This window comes from Eurypyga helias, unplaced genomic scaffold, assembly GCF_000690775.1.
Source record: "Eurypyga helias isolate BGI_N326 unplaced genomic scaffold, ASM69077v1 scaffold43431, whole genome shotgun sequence".
In the NCBI taxonomy this organism is placed as follows: Eukaryota; Metazoa; Chordata; class Aves; order Eurypygiformes; family Eurypygidae; genus Eurypyga; species Eurypyga helias.
Genome location: NW_010229687.1, coordinates 1 through 16,612, shown reverse-complemented (window position 1 = coordinate 16,612; position 16,612 = coordinate 1). Strand labels below are relative to the sequence as shown.

The 16,612-nt window shown below is 39.4% G+C and overlaps 1 protein-coding gene across 1 annotated transcript; it reads right to left on the bottom strand.

Moving 5' to 3' along the window:
- Positions 1–2,122: 2,122 nt before the first annotated feature.
- Positions 2,123–16,307, bottom strand: KIF27 (kinesin family member 27; the record flags this gene model as incomplete). The annotated part of the gene is made up of 14 exons (XM_010160492.1): positions 2,123–2,586; positions 4,150–4,314; positions 4,786–4,984; positions 5,824–6,030; positions 6,867–7,082; positions 7,702–7,878; positions 9,021–9,134; positions 9,712–9,903; positions 10,788–10,993; positions 12,039–12,194; positions 12,715–12,848; positions 13,230–13,405; positions 13,950–14,156; positions 16,164–16,307. Coding segments are annotated over 14 exons (2,757 nt in total), but the record flags the coding sequence as incomplete, so codon positions are not given.
- Between the last annotated feature and the right edge of the window lie 305 nt (positions 16,308–16,612).

Here is a 16,612-nt window from a genome sequence, read left to right as displayed (position 1 = left end):
GGCAAATGGTGTAACGCCAGAAGCGGCCAGAAGGTGCGTGCGCGGAAGGCTGGCCTGGCAGCCGTTTTCCTCAGAAAGGGCTTTGGGATTCGTTGGAAGTCCTGCATGGAACAGCCCGCGGCATCGGCACGCTGACCCCGACAGTCAGAACTGGCCTACCGCTCACTGGCCGTGCAACAAAAGTACATCCAAGGCGGCACCTGCAAATCCAACGGACTGGAAATGGCTCTGCCAGGATAAAAAGTCCCTCCCGGCACGCAGAGTTGGAGTTGCAGTACCCGTTCAGTCTCACCTTCGGGTCACGACGTACAGCAGCGGTGTGCAGTCATGGTTTAGCTGTACTTTCCTGCTTCTTCCCTCGCTGATTTTGCACCGCGAAGGCGCAGGTTTTTCAGTCGTGGAGACGAGGAATTCACGTTTGTTTACAGGGTAGTGTGAAGTGTATGACAACGCACAGTATTACCTGGAGAAGAAACGCCTTCAACAATTCCTTACAACTTCGTTACAACTTAGTGCGGAGCTGTAGCAAATAAGTACGCATTTGAAACCGTATTTCATCGTTTATTGCTTTTTGACTAGAAACATCAAATCAATGGTATATGCACTAACACGAAGCTTAACGTTAGTTAAGGCTCAGTACTTCCATTACAGTGAAAACAACCAAGCCCAGTACAAAAACGGTCAAGAACAACCCCAGTCCTTATCTCAATCCGGCTGAACCACAGGTAGGAATTAGGTGTAGTTGTGAAACATCCCATCCCTTGACAAGTGAAGTGGTTTATCTGTCTGATCAGAACGAAGCATTTGCCATCTACTCAGAAAATTTCAGAACGTGCCAGGGACAGTAGGCCCATTTACCACGCTGCCCTTGCATCCTCCTAACATGGACAGGTTCCAACTGTGCTCGCAGCGTGGGAACGTGCCATGCTTTTACACCTGCAGCTGCACACGCTGTTCACAAGACCTTGCCCAGGCAATAGCAGAAAGCAAAAATTCCTAAGTACGTCTAATTCAGCCTTTTTGAATGAGACTGGCTGAAGTCCAGCACTAAACTAAAACCAGCCTTACTTTCAGTGCTGCCACTTTTTACCTGGGGGAGTGTTTCAGCTGTGTTGACCTCCTGTAAATGCAGACGCCCTGGTCTCCTCCTTCAAGTCTGTGCCGCGGCTAAGTGTACACTTACTTCTCAGCGACCACTGTCCTCTAACAAAGAAGACCTGCTTTCCATCCTGAGTGCGTTACCAACACCACCGCAGCGCTGAATTGAAGGAGGCGTCTAGTCCGTGCTCTGAAGCAGATGCGGAATCTGGAAGAAAGATTTGTCTGGGAAAGCACACGACTAATCAGTACAAATAAAATATTGGTCCATCTGGCCTACCGAAAGGATGCTGATTTTGGTCCTCTGGAGTTTTTTTTTTTTTCTATTTCAGTAGTACAGAAATAAATACCACGTTTTGAGTTGCCAAGTGCAATTCTCTAAAAGCTCAACAAACAAGACCGGAAAGGGAAATAAGCCATCCTCTTAATTTCATAAATAAGCTGTAAAGAAGAAAAGTAAGTAATTTACATTCCTTTTCAGGAACAAGTTCATCTTTAGGTACCGATTTTAATCTCAAACGTGTCTCGTACGAGATGTTTTTAGATAAAGAGCATACAGAAGCCCATCATTTTCAATGCTCCGTGACAGTCCGGCAGCAACCATGTTTTCTAGCTGATATATGCCAATAAATAGATTGCTATTGTTTCTGCCCCAAGAGAGTGAAGCACAGTAATGTTCTAGGAAACCTAAGTTACGCAAGCGCGGGGCACTTCCCGCTGCAGTTTTTGAAAAACATTAATCTCTTCTGAAGTTGCTGCCAAAACCCAAACCAATATAAACAGCTGCTTCAATGTTGAAAGGCCTTTAAATGAAAGTTCTTAGGTATGGTGTTAATTAAAATCTATCTCAGATGTACTGAAACTGTGTAACCCCTAATGACTTCACAGAATCACTAAGGTTCAGACCAGTAAGGACAAAAGAACACGCATTTATCCACGGCTGCTGCCTAACAAGAGCACGAACAAAGAAATCCGATACATTTTCTTCAGTAGCAACAGCTATTAAAGACACAGGGAAGAGTAACTACGTCTTAGTGACACTAGACTTTCTGTCCATTTCAATGGAATCTGGAGCAATAGGGCTGACACCAACTCCAAGGCTTGAGCGTCTCAAAGATAACTCCGAGGGAGGAATATGGCGTAGCTCTCGGCGAGACAGTTTCACTGGAGTCACTCCTTGAAACTGCGTTACGGCTTCTTTTCTCTGGATGACAGAAGGCAGCTGAGGATGAGATTTTGAATGCTGAGCTTCATCTGCTCCTGTCTTGTCATCACTGGCGCTCGACAAACATTCTTTGTTGCACCCAAGTTCTGAAACGTCTTCTCCAAGCCTGTGTGAATCCTGCTGTGCTGTTAACATACTTGGTCTGTCTGTTTCTTTTGTTTTCCCTGGTCGACTGTTGGTGTCAGTGTTAGGCGTCGACTTGAATTCTTCAGATGCAACTTCTGCTTCATCTTGAATGGATGCCTTATCACCAGCACTATTACCTAAAATGAAATTTATCAGGAGATAAGTAGCTAAAAGTTACAACTCCTCTGAGTGCCTGCCATCAAGAAATATTAGTCAGTGCAGTTTGACAGCATCAATAACCTGTAGCGTGAATGTGGTTAAAAAGAAGTATCAGCACCTCACATTTTGTCCTCTCTGTTAAAAAGTTTGTCTATAAAAAATCAGAGGTATTAGCTGTTACTTTCCTCTGGCTAGGTGCTGGTAGTACAAGTCTCACCGTTCTAACTTGCAGTGTCTGCTGACAGGCAGTCTTAAAACAACTGGGCCATGACAGTCAAATATGAAATTATTCGTATATTCAAAACAATCAGCAGTTACACTCGGAGAGCTCACAGAGCACATTCTGCAAATCTGACTGTAATGCACAGGCAGGGCTTTTATTGTTTTAAAGCTCAGCAAAAAAATACAAAGTGTTTATTACATTGTCTTGTAACATGCCTCAAGATGTATTTGAAAGCAAAATAACAAAATACAGGGTATTTCTCATAAAACTTACAAACACACCTATTTGATCACAAGGATCTTCTCCCTTCTCCTTGCTACAATTTGGCTAGGATGGGTTTCCCCACACACATACATGTCCTGAACGACATGCTGCTTTGTATACTAGGCACAGAATAGTCTTTCCCATGGTCCTTTATAATCCAGCCTCTGGAATATTCGTGCTCACATTTTGACAGTGTGCTTATGGCAATTAATGTGTTGGCTCATTATCCTGGCTGGAGGGCAAGACTAAGCTTTCATGCACTCACAGCCCACTGCTGAGCAGCAGGTATGCTATCAGCATCTATCCGTGAGGACGGCACGGCACGTGGGAGGAAGCATCCGTTGGGAGGAAAAGCCAACCATGCAGAGCCTTACGAAGAGGTGTGAGCCAAGCAAAATAGTGACAGAAACTGTACCTTCTTTCCTCCTCCACCTGAACAGCTCTATTGTATGTTTGGATTATGGCAAGAAGGATGTGGAACAATGGAACACTTAGAGTAGCAGTTAGTTATTGGTATTTTGTGTTTTCAAAGCACAGAATCACATTTGAAAGCTTTTTTTTTTCCCCCCAACAAACGTACAAATCCTCTCCAATAGCATTCAGTAAGTAACTAAAATAAGTTAGTAACTGGAAGTATGGAATTTTCACTGACAATCTGCCAGTAAGTGACTTTTATGAAACTAAGTGCTGGGAGCAGCCTATCTAAAAGCATGGCACATGACAAAGCCGTTCATTACAACGTCATTCAGACCCTTTCAGACAGTAAAATCCCTTCTTCTTAACTACAATAGTTGGAAGTTGCAGATGCTGAAATTATGTTAGAATACAGAGAAAACAGAACAAGAATTTAAACCACTGGTATACCACTGCTACAGCTACAAACCAATGCTGTCTCTCCTGTGAAACTGGGCAACAAGTGCAATATATTGCTGGAGAACCGTTAGTTCAGTAAAAATAGATTTTTTTAATGTCTGTCCGATATATTTCTGTGTGTCTACCACCCTTCAACTGGTCCATTGATAACAGCATAAATATTTTAAGATGATATACTTACATTTAGTGGATGCCAACAATTGATGGGATGACTCTCCTAAGAGGCCCTTCAATTTCTTCTTCAGCTCTCTGCTGGTTTTCTTATAGAAAAATAAGTCTTTTTCCAGTTTCTGGACTTGTACTTCATATCCTTTCAAGGTTTCTGCAATACCTTCACTATCTTGTTCTAGAACAAGTAAAACTAGTTAAGAACCGAGTATCTCTGTGCCACAAATTGGGACGCCCAGCTAGACAGAGCATGTCTTGTATCTTTCTGACATTTTGCCTGCAGGGCGTACATTTTAACTAGTGTAACACAAGATCAAAAAGGCCACGCCAACCCCGCTTGTCAGTTCTGATAGGAGTATTTAGAAGATCAAGATCAGCAGGGCCGGTATCTTTCAACTTTCCAATATTAGCAAATTCAGTATGAAAATACAGCAATTCTGACACTGCCATAAATAAACCATTTTCCATTCATACGGACACCATGTGTCTGTTCCTCACCATCCTACACAACACCAGAATTAGAGGCAGCCAAAATATACCTCTGAATCTTATTATTTTTATTTTTTTTTCAGTTGGAATATAGAAAATAATTCAGTTGGACTGAAGACGATACTGGCTGTACAATCCCCCTCCCCCAAGAAGCAAATACCTTCGAAATGGTGCAGTATTAACTGTAGCTTTTTCTCATGTTCTTTGTGTTGTAGGGTCAGCTGCCTGTCACACTGCAACTTGATGTGATCAAGCGCAGATTCCAATTCACGTATTACGTTTTCCTGGTCTACGACCTTCATTTGCTGTTCCTCAATCCGCAGCTGTAATCTACGTTCAGATTCACGTAGGCCAACAATCTAAGAAAGAAAGACACTTCTTTTGATTCATCAAACCATTTTCATAAAAGCTTTTACCCTGCTGCTTCATAGATTAAAGCGTACAAAAGCAGTGGCCTCTAAACCATAAGCTCGTGTCAGAAACAGGCTCACCTGCTGCTACAAGTTCACACTTCAGAAGTGAGCTCTGTACACTCTTGTCATGTGGACTAGTGGGGTTTTATTTTAATTTTTTTAATACCCTGTGCAGAATTTAAACTGAAAAAAACAGTGTTTTCCTGATTCTGGAAAAAATTCCAACTTGCACCCCACAGACAACCTGTTCACAAAATCACCCAAAGTTCACCCAAGGTCATAAAGACACACCATATCCCAGACCACTTCATTTTTATGTTTCCAGATGTCAGTGTGATTCTTCAGTATTTGTCTGTACACCCTGCAGGCCGTGTACGCAAAAAGAGTTCATACTGGACTTTGGAAGAAAACAGGACTACTAGCCTGGGCTTTATGAAGCCTGCAGTTGGGAAGTGTTGCTGCTCCAAAAGTTAGCATCACAAAGCACTGGAAAGGAGCAAGGAATCTTCCAAATTTGCAGCATCTTTTAAATTAACGCCCTCCCCCTCAAACAAGGTTATTGATATAGAAAGGTAACAGACAAGTATCCTATTTAGGTTAATGTAAAAATCAACAATAACTGAATTAATAGTAGATGTACGTAACCTGAAGAGTTTATGCCAAAAACTTGATAAATTTATCTTAATTCCTTGACGCCATTTAATTTAATTTCATTTCATTTCATTTCATTTCATTGAATAGTAACAGAAAATAGGATAAAATATTATTAATTATCCAAAACAAACCTTGTTGAAATATTTGAAGAGGATAGCTCTGAGCTCAGCAGCAGACAGGGAAACTAGTTTTCCTACCACATTATTCTCGCTCTGTGAAAGGATCTGAGAAGACGACCTAAGCAAGTGCTGGCGGTTCTGAATACTTTCATTCTTGTAATCAATAGCAGCCTCCAGGGCTTCTATTCCCTCTTCCAGCTGGAAAAGGACATGTTCTTCCTACAGAGAGACACGAGTGAGATCTTTAAAAAAAATAAGTGTAGAATACATAAGGCAAATGTTTTGGCACAAGAACAGAAGTCATGTTTCCCGTTTTACACTTCCCTCATCCTCCCCACAGTTTGACTTCTACTCTTATTTTTTTGGTGGTGATAGTTTTCTGTTGGATTAATGAATGAATCAGGTCAGTAAGTAGTTTGGTGAGCGTAACTTCCGTAGGAGAGCGGCAGAAATGCATGGCCCCAAGCACTGCAGATCATTTTGAGGAGTGAGGCAAGTGGGGTTCTTTCTGGCACGTTACCACCTCAGCCACATGCCCACACTGCTTCGCAAGACCTAAAAATAATCTGTGCGACGTGATATTGTATCTTCAGTGCAATTTTACTGATCAGCTCAAGTGTGGACCATTCATGTAACATGACTTATTTTTGCTGGAAAACTATGGAGGACTTCGGGTGAACTTGGCCTTTTCACAAAATCCTATGAAAAAAATCTGGGGACATCACTACATTAGTGCATTGCCTTGTTCTATGTCCTGGCACCAAAATATCTGCCTTTGGCAAACTGCCAGTCCCCCTGTGTCAGATTAAGTGAGCCTTAGGCCAGGGGAGTTTGTCAAGGCACTAGCTGAATTAAGTCCCCCTGAACATCAACTTTGTTCACTGGTATGTAAGCAGTGCTATCACAGCTGTATTTCAACCTTGCTGATCACAAAAGTACCCAACCTCGGTTCCTCGGCTCTAGCTTATCTAATATTTGGAGACATTTTAGGTTCTGATTGCAACGTTTTATTATACAACCTTAAACCTGTATTTATCTCAGAGGTGCGTACTTACTTCAGTTGACAAGACTTTACCACCTTTCAGCTTCTCATCCACACTACTTCTTCTTCTCAGAAGTTGATCCCTCTCCGTCTGAAGAACCTGAATTTTTTCCAAAATGTCCGTCTTATCGTCAGTGGTGCTGCCCTGAAGCTGCATACCTTTATCACACAGTTCCTTGTCCAGCATACTTAAGCGAGTAGACAATTTCATACTGTCTTTATTTAATGCCTAAAAAAACCACAGCAACCATAGATATAAAACTGAGATACTCCTTCCAGTCAGACCATCACATTCTGCAGTGAAAGACTTGCCTGCTGCTACTTTTTTGTAGTAGAAAGCTACTACAAAATTTACAATTTACCCAAAAGATGAAAGAAAACAAACATTGCTCAATGTGCGGTTTTCTACATACTACAGATTAAAGGGGCTAGTCATTATAAGTGACAGTGACACTTCAATTCCTATTCACTTTCTCTACTGAAAAATAAATAATGCAAAAGGTTTCCCTATCATGTTCCCTAGTTTTCAAAAGGACCAAGTCATTTTTATACACCATATTATTTAATTTAATTTAAATAATTTAATTATTTAGCAACAGACCGCCTCAGTTCAATATTTGTGTGTGCGTGTGTGGTTTGTATTGTTGGAATTTTGAGGAGAAAAAGTGAATAAAAATTATTATTCTGTGTTATCACACATTAAATGTTGATTTGCTCAAGCCACACACTAAGTTCATGGTAGAGGCAGAGGTCCCATGGCTTGAGCCTCTTCTGCGATCCATCTGCCTTCCCCTACCCAGTCTTTCAGCCAGCACTGTAACTGTGGTGAATGGTTTTTCTTAAATCACCTGGCTGGATCTCAGTTTCTTGATTTCCAGGTGGCTCTTCTCCTGCAACAGTGCTTCTTTTTTGGCTACAATGGCTTCTCTTTTCCTTAAGTCGTCTTCTAGTTCTGCTAACTGTTGGTGCTGTTGGAGAATTCTTTCCATTTCTTCATCCAGCCATTTCTTTTGCTCTTCTAATTTCTAAAGTTTAAACAGAGATCCAGACAGCATTAACCAGGACACTCTGGGTCACGATTTAATGGTTACATTTTTCCTTTTTCAGAATAACTGATAAAACTGTAGGATAAAACTGACATATCTAATGTTGACATTAATTCTGCAACAGAATCTTGACTCAGAATAACTCAGAAAATGGACTGACTTAAAAAGAGGCTCAGCAATGTTACATTGCTACACCTTGTATAAACAAATTTGTATCAGATGTCTTTAATGAAATGTATGCTTTTTCTAAGAACAGCTACATACATAGATGCCTTCTATATAATCACAGCAACTAGGTTTGGAAGGTACCCCAAGAATTCAGTCAGCCCATCCTCATTGCATTATAGTTGCCCAAGGACAGCTATTTGTGAAACAAACAAACAAACAAACCAAAACAAAAAACAACCAACCAAACAAAAAAAACCCCAAACATTAAGTGACAAGAAACTATGATGCACATATGAGAGCTCTGATCGTGCTAGCAGAGTCCATTATAAATTTATTCTGAAGCCACTGTTTTATTAGTGGATATATTCATGGTAAGGCTAAAAAGTTGCCTTTATTTAATTCTTAAAATTTCTTTTCACCTTTAAAAACTCATGAAACTCTCATGTTCCAGTGTACACATCTGAAATAATGCTGCACAGGACACCTGCTTTTCTAACCCTGTTAGGAACAACCAAAACCGTAGACATCTGTCACTTATATCAGAGGGGAAAACAAAAAAAACATAAACAAACCAAGGAATGTTTGTAACAGAGCTCATTAGGATCACCCTCAAACCTGCCAGACAACCAAACCCATTGAATCCTCAGGTCTCCTAATTAGCATCTTTCACAAATCACAGAAAGACATTAAAGCCTCTCAATTTCTTAATTCAAAAAGAGTACAAGAGCTGCTAGACTATACTCCCAATTTTTGCTACAGCAAAAAAGAATACAAAACTATGATGGAATACTCTTCTCCCAAACACTTTACAAAGATGAAGAAAGAAATTTTATTTTCTAGATGATCTTTAAGATGATCTTTTTCTAGATGATCTTTAAGGTCCCTTCCAACCCAAACCATTCTATGATTCTATGATTTTCAGGGCCCACACGGGTTTGGAACAGATTAGGTACCTGTAGCTTCTGTGAAGTTCCCACTGAGTTATTTTTCATCTTTTTAAATGCAGCAATCTCTTTATCCTTAAGTTGAAGGATCTTCTGTTGTTGCTCCATCTTCATTTGAAGTTCCTATAAAACAAAACAAAAATACCCTCCAAAAAATACCATTCTTCCTGCTTCAGTCCATCTGTTTTTAAAATGCATTTAATGTCAGTCCACACAAGTACATAATCTGAAATAACGACCCTAAATTTACATGTAAAATTGCAATTCAGGGCTAGATATCATGTAGTAAAACAAACAAACAAAGACACAAACCAACAAGCTGAAGACAAACTGAAGATTTCTGTGAAAAGGTTTATAGACAATTTCTTAGCTTTATTCATCAAGAAAGTAATTGCTTAAAACTATGTAAAGCCCGGCAGTATCGTTTAATGCCTTTGGGGGAGCAGGGGCAAAATTGGCTCATCTCATTTTTTGTCATAAAGAGATCAGAAGAATCCAACAAAGACACAAACCAACAAGCTGAAGACAAACTGAAGATTTCTGTGAAAAGGTTTATAGACAATTTCTTAGCTTTATTCATCAAGAAAGTAATTGCTTAAAACTATGTAAAGCCCGGCAGTATCGTTTAATGCCTTTGGGGGAGCAGGGGCAAAATTGGCTCATCTCATTTTTTGTCATAAAGAGATCAGAAGAATCCTGCCTTAATTTGTTGCTGCTCCTGCTTTGCTTCTAATTGCTTCTTTTTTTCGCTCTCCTCACACAGCCTTATCTGTAGCTGGGTCTGCTGGTGCTTCATCCGAGCCACACTCTGCTCAAGTTCTGTTGCTTGTCTCTCGCTCTGGTTAGATAACGAAGCCAGGCTTTTAGTGTCTTGCTGCTTCTTCTGTAAGGCCTGAATGTTCATGGCAAATTTCAGCTTAAGAGCAGTAATACTTACAACTAAAATATGACTCAGCTTCATTATTTAATTCACTGAATATTTCTTACAGTCAGCAAGACTTACTGACTTCTGCCCAAATAATCATTCGTTATTTCTGTGGTTTCTGAGCTGTCTGGTGAAGTTGGCAGAGGCAGAATTAATCTCAAGCAACATGAAAAGAGGAAGATAGAGTTCATGCCTGGCAATAGAATGAAAGTAGTAAAATCTAACAGAAATCACAGCTCTGGAAAATGTGCGGAGACATAGTGGTGACAGAATGCTGGTCCTGTGCTCGAGTCAATAAGCCAGCTACCTCTTTCTGTATGGTGCTTGTCTGACCCACCGTTTGAGGACCAAGAGGCACAGAGTATGGAAGCTGGCCCTACACAGAATTTAAACTCAGGCATAGCAGAACTTAAAAGCAGAAGGTCAGTGCCAAACAAATATGACTGTATTGGGTCAGGTCTTGCAAACCGTCACAGTTTGCTTAGAGTTTGCTTAGAGCTGGAATTTATACTGTATTTTCATAAAACATCGATTTTATTTATGGCAGGTAGTACATCTGTAATAGTCTCCTCGTGTAGGTTTTTTTATGGTACTGCATAGAATGGTGTGTGAGCATCTCACATCACCCACTTCTTTCTTGGTTTCTTATCTACCAAGAAAATACTGCACGTACATACCCACATATATGTTAAATAGCATTCTGAGTATAATAGTTTTAAGTTTCTCATTAGCTACTTCAATCCAACCCAACCATCTTCCCATGTGTAAAACTGGTGAGAGTTTTACAAGCAGGGTGTTAAGGTGATAGTGAGACAGAGATTTGCAAATTTTAATGGTCAGATCAGAAATACCTGCACTTTCAACTTAGCTGCATCCATCTTTTTCCGTAACTCTTTCCGTAACTTGGCTTTCTCAGGAATGTCTCTCAGCTCCTTACTCTCCAGCTCCTGAAGCCGCTTTTGTGTTTCAGCCAATTCCATTTTGGCCTGCTCAGATTCTTGTTCCAGTTTAGTTATCTTCAGAGAATATTGCCTCCTTACAGACTGAGCACCCTTACCTTAAAGACACCATATCCAAATAGTTTGAAACCAGCAGGATAATAAGTTGAAATTAATACTTAATTCTGTAGTTGAATCAGTACTTACTTCATTCTGGCTAAACCAATAATCTCTGAGACATTTTCCAAACCTAAAGGAACATACAGTTCCTTTCTAACTGTGAGATAAAGGAAGGAGGTTTAAATCTGAACTCTTCATGAGTCACCTGATGTCACCAAATAAAGTGGCATCTGAGTGCCAAACTAAGTGAAATTCCTCTGCCTACTGTAGTCTTTGCCAAAATGGGTCTCCGGTATTTCATAAATTTTGCTTTTTCCAGAAGAACACATTGTTTATTTATTACTCAACTTTCAGCTTAATAATCGGTAAACAACTTTGGATTGTGTTTCTACTCTCTGACTTGTCCTGTTTGGACAGTCTTTCCCAAAGTAGTATTCTGAGGGTACAGAATCTCAGTGTCGAAAGACAATCTCAGGAGAATGTAAGCACAGGAGAAGAGTGTGATTGAAGGGGCTGAGCAAAGAGATCCTTACTGTCATCATAAGGCTAATTTCTAGCAGGCATGTATGTACCAGGACAGATGTGTAAGGGATGTAGGCTAAAAGCGACACAGACCTTTTCCCTCATCCACTTCTGACACCTGCTTCTCTACTGCAGTGCTGGGAATGCTTACATTCCCAGTATAGTGATGTATCTTCTCTTCTATCCCAGACACCATGTGAGAAATACATGTCCACCAAGAGATCAGTAGCACTGAGCATACATGGAAAATTACACAATTGGTGGATAAAAGCAATGATCGGCAAAGCACAAAGAACATTTAACAAATGCATCTGTGTATCATAGCAGAGTAGGCTGTAATAAAAATTTACAGCCTTCAATCCAATAAAATCAAGTAATTAATGAAAGTTATGAATCTTTAACTTATAAATAATATTCTTGCTTAAGATTATCACATAAAAACTAAGACATATGTGACTTCAGAAATTTCGTGTTTTGTTTCTGAATCTCTTCATTCTAATTTTTCTTACAGCAGTCAGTTACCTGTTCTTACTAATTCCTTAATAAGTTCCTCTTTCATTTTGATATTAAGTGCAAGTTCTCTCATTTTTTGCTCGGCCTCAGTGAGTCTCAACTCTGAATTCTTTAACTTCTGCATGTTAAAATCATGGCTTTTCTGGAGGCTGTCAATCTCTTCACCTTGAAAGAAAACAAAGCAATATGGAGATAAAAAATCTGGAATACACTCTGTATCCAAAAGATAGTGGTCTGGAACATTGTACATGTGGAGTATTTCCATGTAAGTAAAAGAATCAAAAGGAGAGAATAGCACAGAGTCTTTTCCCTGCCAAGGTCTAAACAGGAAAAGAAAGGATGGAATGCACTAGCATTTCAAGAACCTAAGTGGGAGAAAAAATATTGCTGAAAGGATTTCAGTGCATCTCTGATAATAGCATTTATTTTCTTTCACTGAAGCAGTGCTAAAGATATATCTAAACAGTGATGTGCTTTCTGGATAGTGAATATTACGTAAACATTAAGGTCACTGACGTCAGTTTCATAAAGGAGAAGAGATTCTCTAAGGCCTATGTTGAATTGTAACAAAAAAATATCCGTATCAGATAGACTTATTTTGCTGGGAAAATAATTACGTGTGCTACAGACATTCTCGCATATTCTGATTCTGTAATAATATTTGCTCTCATGGCTTCCATTTTACCTGTGGTTGTGTCAGTCTCTAGTGCACACTTGTTGGATAAACCAGATTTGTCAGCTTGACACTTCATGTCACTCAGATCAGGAAGAAAGCACACAGAAGCCTGTTTTCGTGTCCATGTTCGGTTTATGGAATCCCTAAGTCAGAATGAAAAACATGCCACATTCCATACGTACAGGGATTTCTTTTTCTTTAAGCTTCATGCAAAGTACATGACCTTAACAGAGAAGGATCCCAAACTCACATCAGCATTTGTACCTCCTCTCTCACTTAATCCCCACTCCCTCAACCGCCTATCTTCATGGTAGAATCTGTCCCCAAAACAAGGATTATGCCTTCTTTATTAAATAAAAAAATAAAATGTTTATTAAACTTGTTTTGTAATGTCCCCAGTTGGTTCCACAAGTTTATCATAAGTAGCATCACAGAATGGACTCATATTATGGGAGGATTAGGCAATAATACTTTTTCTATGCATTTGTCTGTAACTAGAATTACAGAGTAACAAAAAACTTTACTTAAAGGCGGTTTTCTTTTTGCTGCCTGCATTTTCTTCCTCTTCGTCGCTTTCATCAGAAAGGTGGCAGTGAAGGACTTTATCCTGATCTTCTATGTTGCTCAGTATCATCTGGCTGCGAGCACGGAATTCTGCCATTACCTGGGCCAGGGAGAAGGCAGGGGGGCTGGTATACACCTGTCAAAAAGCGTAATTAAAAAAATGAGGGGTGAAAACACTTGCAACCATTTATCAGTTCTTTACTGATATTTTTTAATAAATATTTAAATTCAAAATCTATCACTTATAAGCAAAAATACAGAGGTTTTCTATAGTAACTCTGAATACCTTTGTAACAAAAGGTTTTGTGAGAGCTTAGAGCACTTGCTCCAAATGTGAAAGGCTCTGTTAGCAACTCATTACCCAGCGTATTCATGTGTTGGTAGGAATAATCAGTCATTTTTGATAATGCTTCATATTTGAACCCTCAAAAACCCCAGGAAAACACCACAAAAGACTACAGCTTTAGCACATGTAAGTGATAATTTTAAGCCTGAATATTTTGGAGAACTGTGGCATAGCATATGCTGCAAGACATTAAATATTAATGTTTCAGAGTCTTCAATGGGAAGCTAAACAGCATTTGAGAAAGTCACCACAGTTTGTCATGTCAGGCCTAATTATTGAACCGTAACGATTACAAAGTAAAGGGGAAAAAAGGTGACATTTGGGTAGACCTTACCTTTCGGGTCTGTGTCGCTGAAGGTGGGTGGAGGGCGTGTAGCAGACTCCTTGTGAGGGGGATGCTGTAAGGCCTCTTTGCAGGTGCCACAGCAGCTGGCCCATCTCCACATGTACTTGAGCAGTCCAAAGTTTTCACAACGGTAAACTTCTCTAGTTTTTCTTTTAGCTGATCAATAAGCATTTGCTGTTCCACCATTTTCTCGTTCTCGTGGGGAAAAAAAAAAAACCAAAGCAAACCAGTTGCTGATCGTGAGCTCTGTATCCTATTCACAATTTCTAAATTCCTTACAAAGGGCACAGACCTTGTAAGTCACTCACTGACCCGAAATTCTTCTGCAGTGCTCAGGCAACTTCTGCAACAAACTGAAAATTCTGTGACGTATCACACACACCCCAACTCCAATAAATTTTAGACACATTTTTGCTAGTTTGAAGGACTTTTCTGCTTCTCCTACAGCTTACCTAAACTGATTCATCCATGAGGCCAAGATTATATCCACTTTCAACCCCCTCTACTCCTTTTAATTCTTTTCAAAGTAGGTTTAAAATCTGGCCTAGCAAAAACAGGTAAGTTGAAGAATAGCTAGTGATCTAGTGACAGTCAGCTGAAGGTATTCAATGAAAGATATTTTGCCTTCTTCCACTTTGAATAATGCACCTTTATTCATTCTTTATATCCTGTTTTCTTAGACTGCAAGTTCCTTCCAAACACACACAGACTGCCTTGCAAATTGATATTTTGATGGAATAAAATACGTAAAATTCCTGTGTCATAGGAAGTAGCGTACATATAGGACACCATACTTGTTATGATTTTAGAAGCACTAAAGGCCAACTGATCCACCTTTAAGCTATTATTTAACTCTGTTAAGACTTTTTGTCCCTGGTACCCTTGTACATAAAATCCCACAGTGTACCGTCTTACATAAATACAGGGGTATAAACATTTAATATTAAAGTTCTTATTCTGTCATGTATCACTAAATGACATATTCCTGTGAATATAACAAAATATTGACAGAAGAGTTTGCTTTTCATTATCTTACCTATTTTAAATGTGGCATTTTTTTAAAACTACAGTGGCAGTTCAGTGGCTTAAGTGGCAAAACGGTGCCTGAGGGTTCTCAAGCTTCTCTATACCCTCTGATAATGAAACAATCATGATCTTTTACCCACACTGTGACTGCTTCTGTTCATAACCTCTGCCTTGTATCCTCCAGAATTTATATAAGCATTATCTCAGTGTAATAGGTTGACACTATGCTGTATAGGTATAAAAAAAAAAACAAAACCAAACCCAAACCAATCTAGCCAGAGGTGACAGTAAAGAAAGAAAGTGACAGAGGGAAGAAAACGATGATGACTAGTATACTTACCTTTCACTCACTGACTCTCCCCAAGCCACCAGCAAAGAAGAGGAAAAAGGAGAAAAAGTAGAATAAGGAGAAGAGTACTAACTAGCCATGCTTATGCTTTTCTCTTTTAAAAAGTCAGAAAATAATTTATCTATCATCCATGAGACAGGCAACACCAGGAGGATATTAACTGTTCTATTGATGGTCTCCTGGATCTTGAAATGCTGTACACTTACTACCCACCATAATTTTATTAGCAAGATCTAGAGAAGGAAGGAGGCAAGCAGTGTTTCCACTATGTCACTCAGCTTTCTCTAATTGTAAATGGTCACAACATTAGAATTAAATTCTGTCTTATAAAGTCAAAAGGGAACAATACTCTAATTCTTAATAAAGCTATAACAAAATACATTTCTATAGAACCTTTCAATTAAAGCATTCTATAGGACCTTATCATTTTTTTTACATTCTAAAAAATCTTTAAAGACCTTTCAAATCCTAATTCATTAATCGTCCCGAAACTACTTAGCAATAACACACGTCTGGGGAGAGGGGGATGTGTTGTGCTTCAGGAAGCAAGGAGAGGGTGAATGATTCACCTCATGTTACACAGGAAGGCCATGGCACAACTAGGCTGATATACAAACTTCAAGAACCACACCGTGGTGCTTCATCCACTAGATAAACTCAACCCATTAAGTGATACAGCTCTAATTCAAACAAAAAGCCCATAAGACTGACAGGTAGTTATGTCCAAGAAAGTCCTGAGGGAACTGTCTTGCAATAATGACTGCATTAATGCAGTAGAAGGATTGTTCGATACCGACATATGTAATGTGTACCAGAGGAAAAAATACCTGTAATCTATGTGTGTCTTGTGCCTCCTTTAAAGATTCCAGTTGTTTTTCATTTTCCTGTAGTAATGTCTTTATCTGATTCTGCACTGTCTGCAGTTCACGATCCTTCTGGCTAAATATTTCTTCATCCATAACTAGTGCCTGCTAAGTAACAAAAGAAAAAGTTCAGCTGGGGAAAAGGGAACATTACTATTTCTATGGTTGGAAAATAGAATCTTAAAAAACCCAAAAAAAACCCCAAACAACAACACAAAAAACCCACAAGACCCTCCTTTGCTTATAAAAGGTATGATCAGAACTGCACAGAATTGAAGTATGTATGGCAAATTGTCTAAGTGGTTATCTGTGGTCTCCACGAGTTATTTCTTCACTCCTGTTTCACCGATTGATTTTCTTCTGAGGAGTTTCTTCCTTCCAAACGGAATAATGTGCTGTCGTGGTTTAACTCC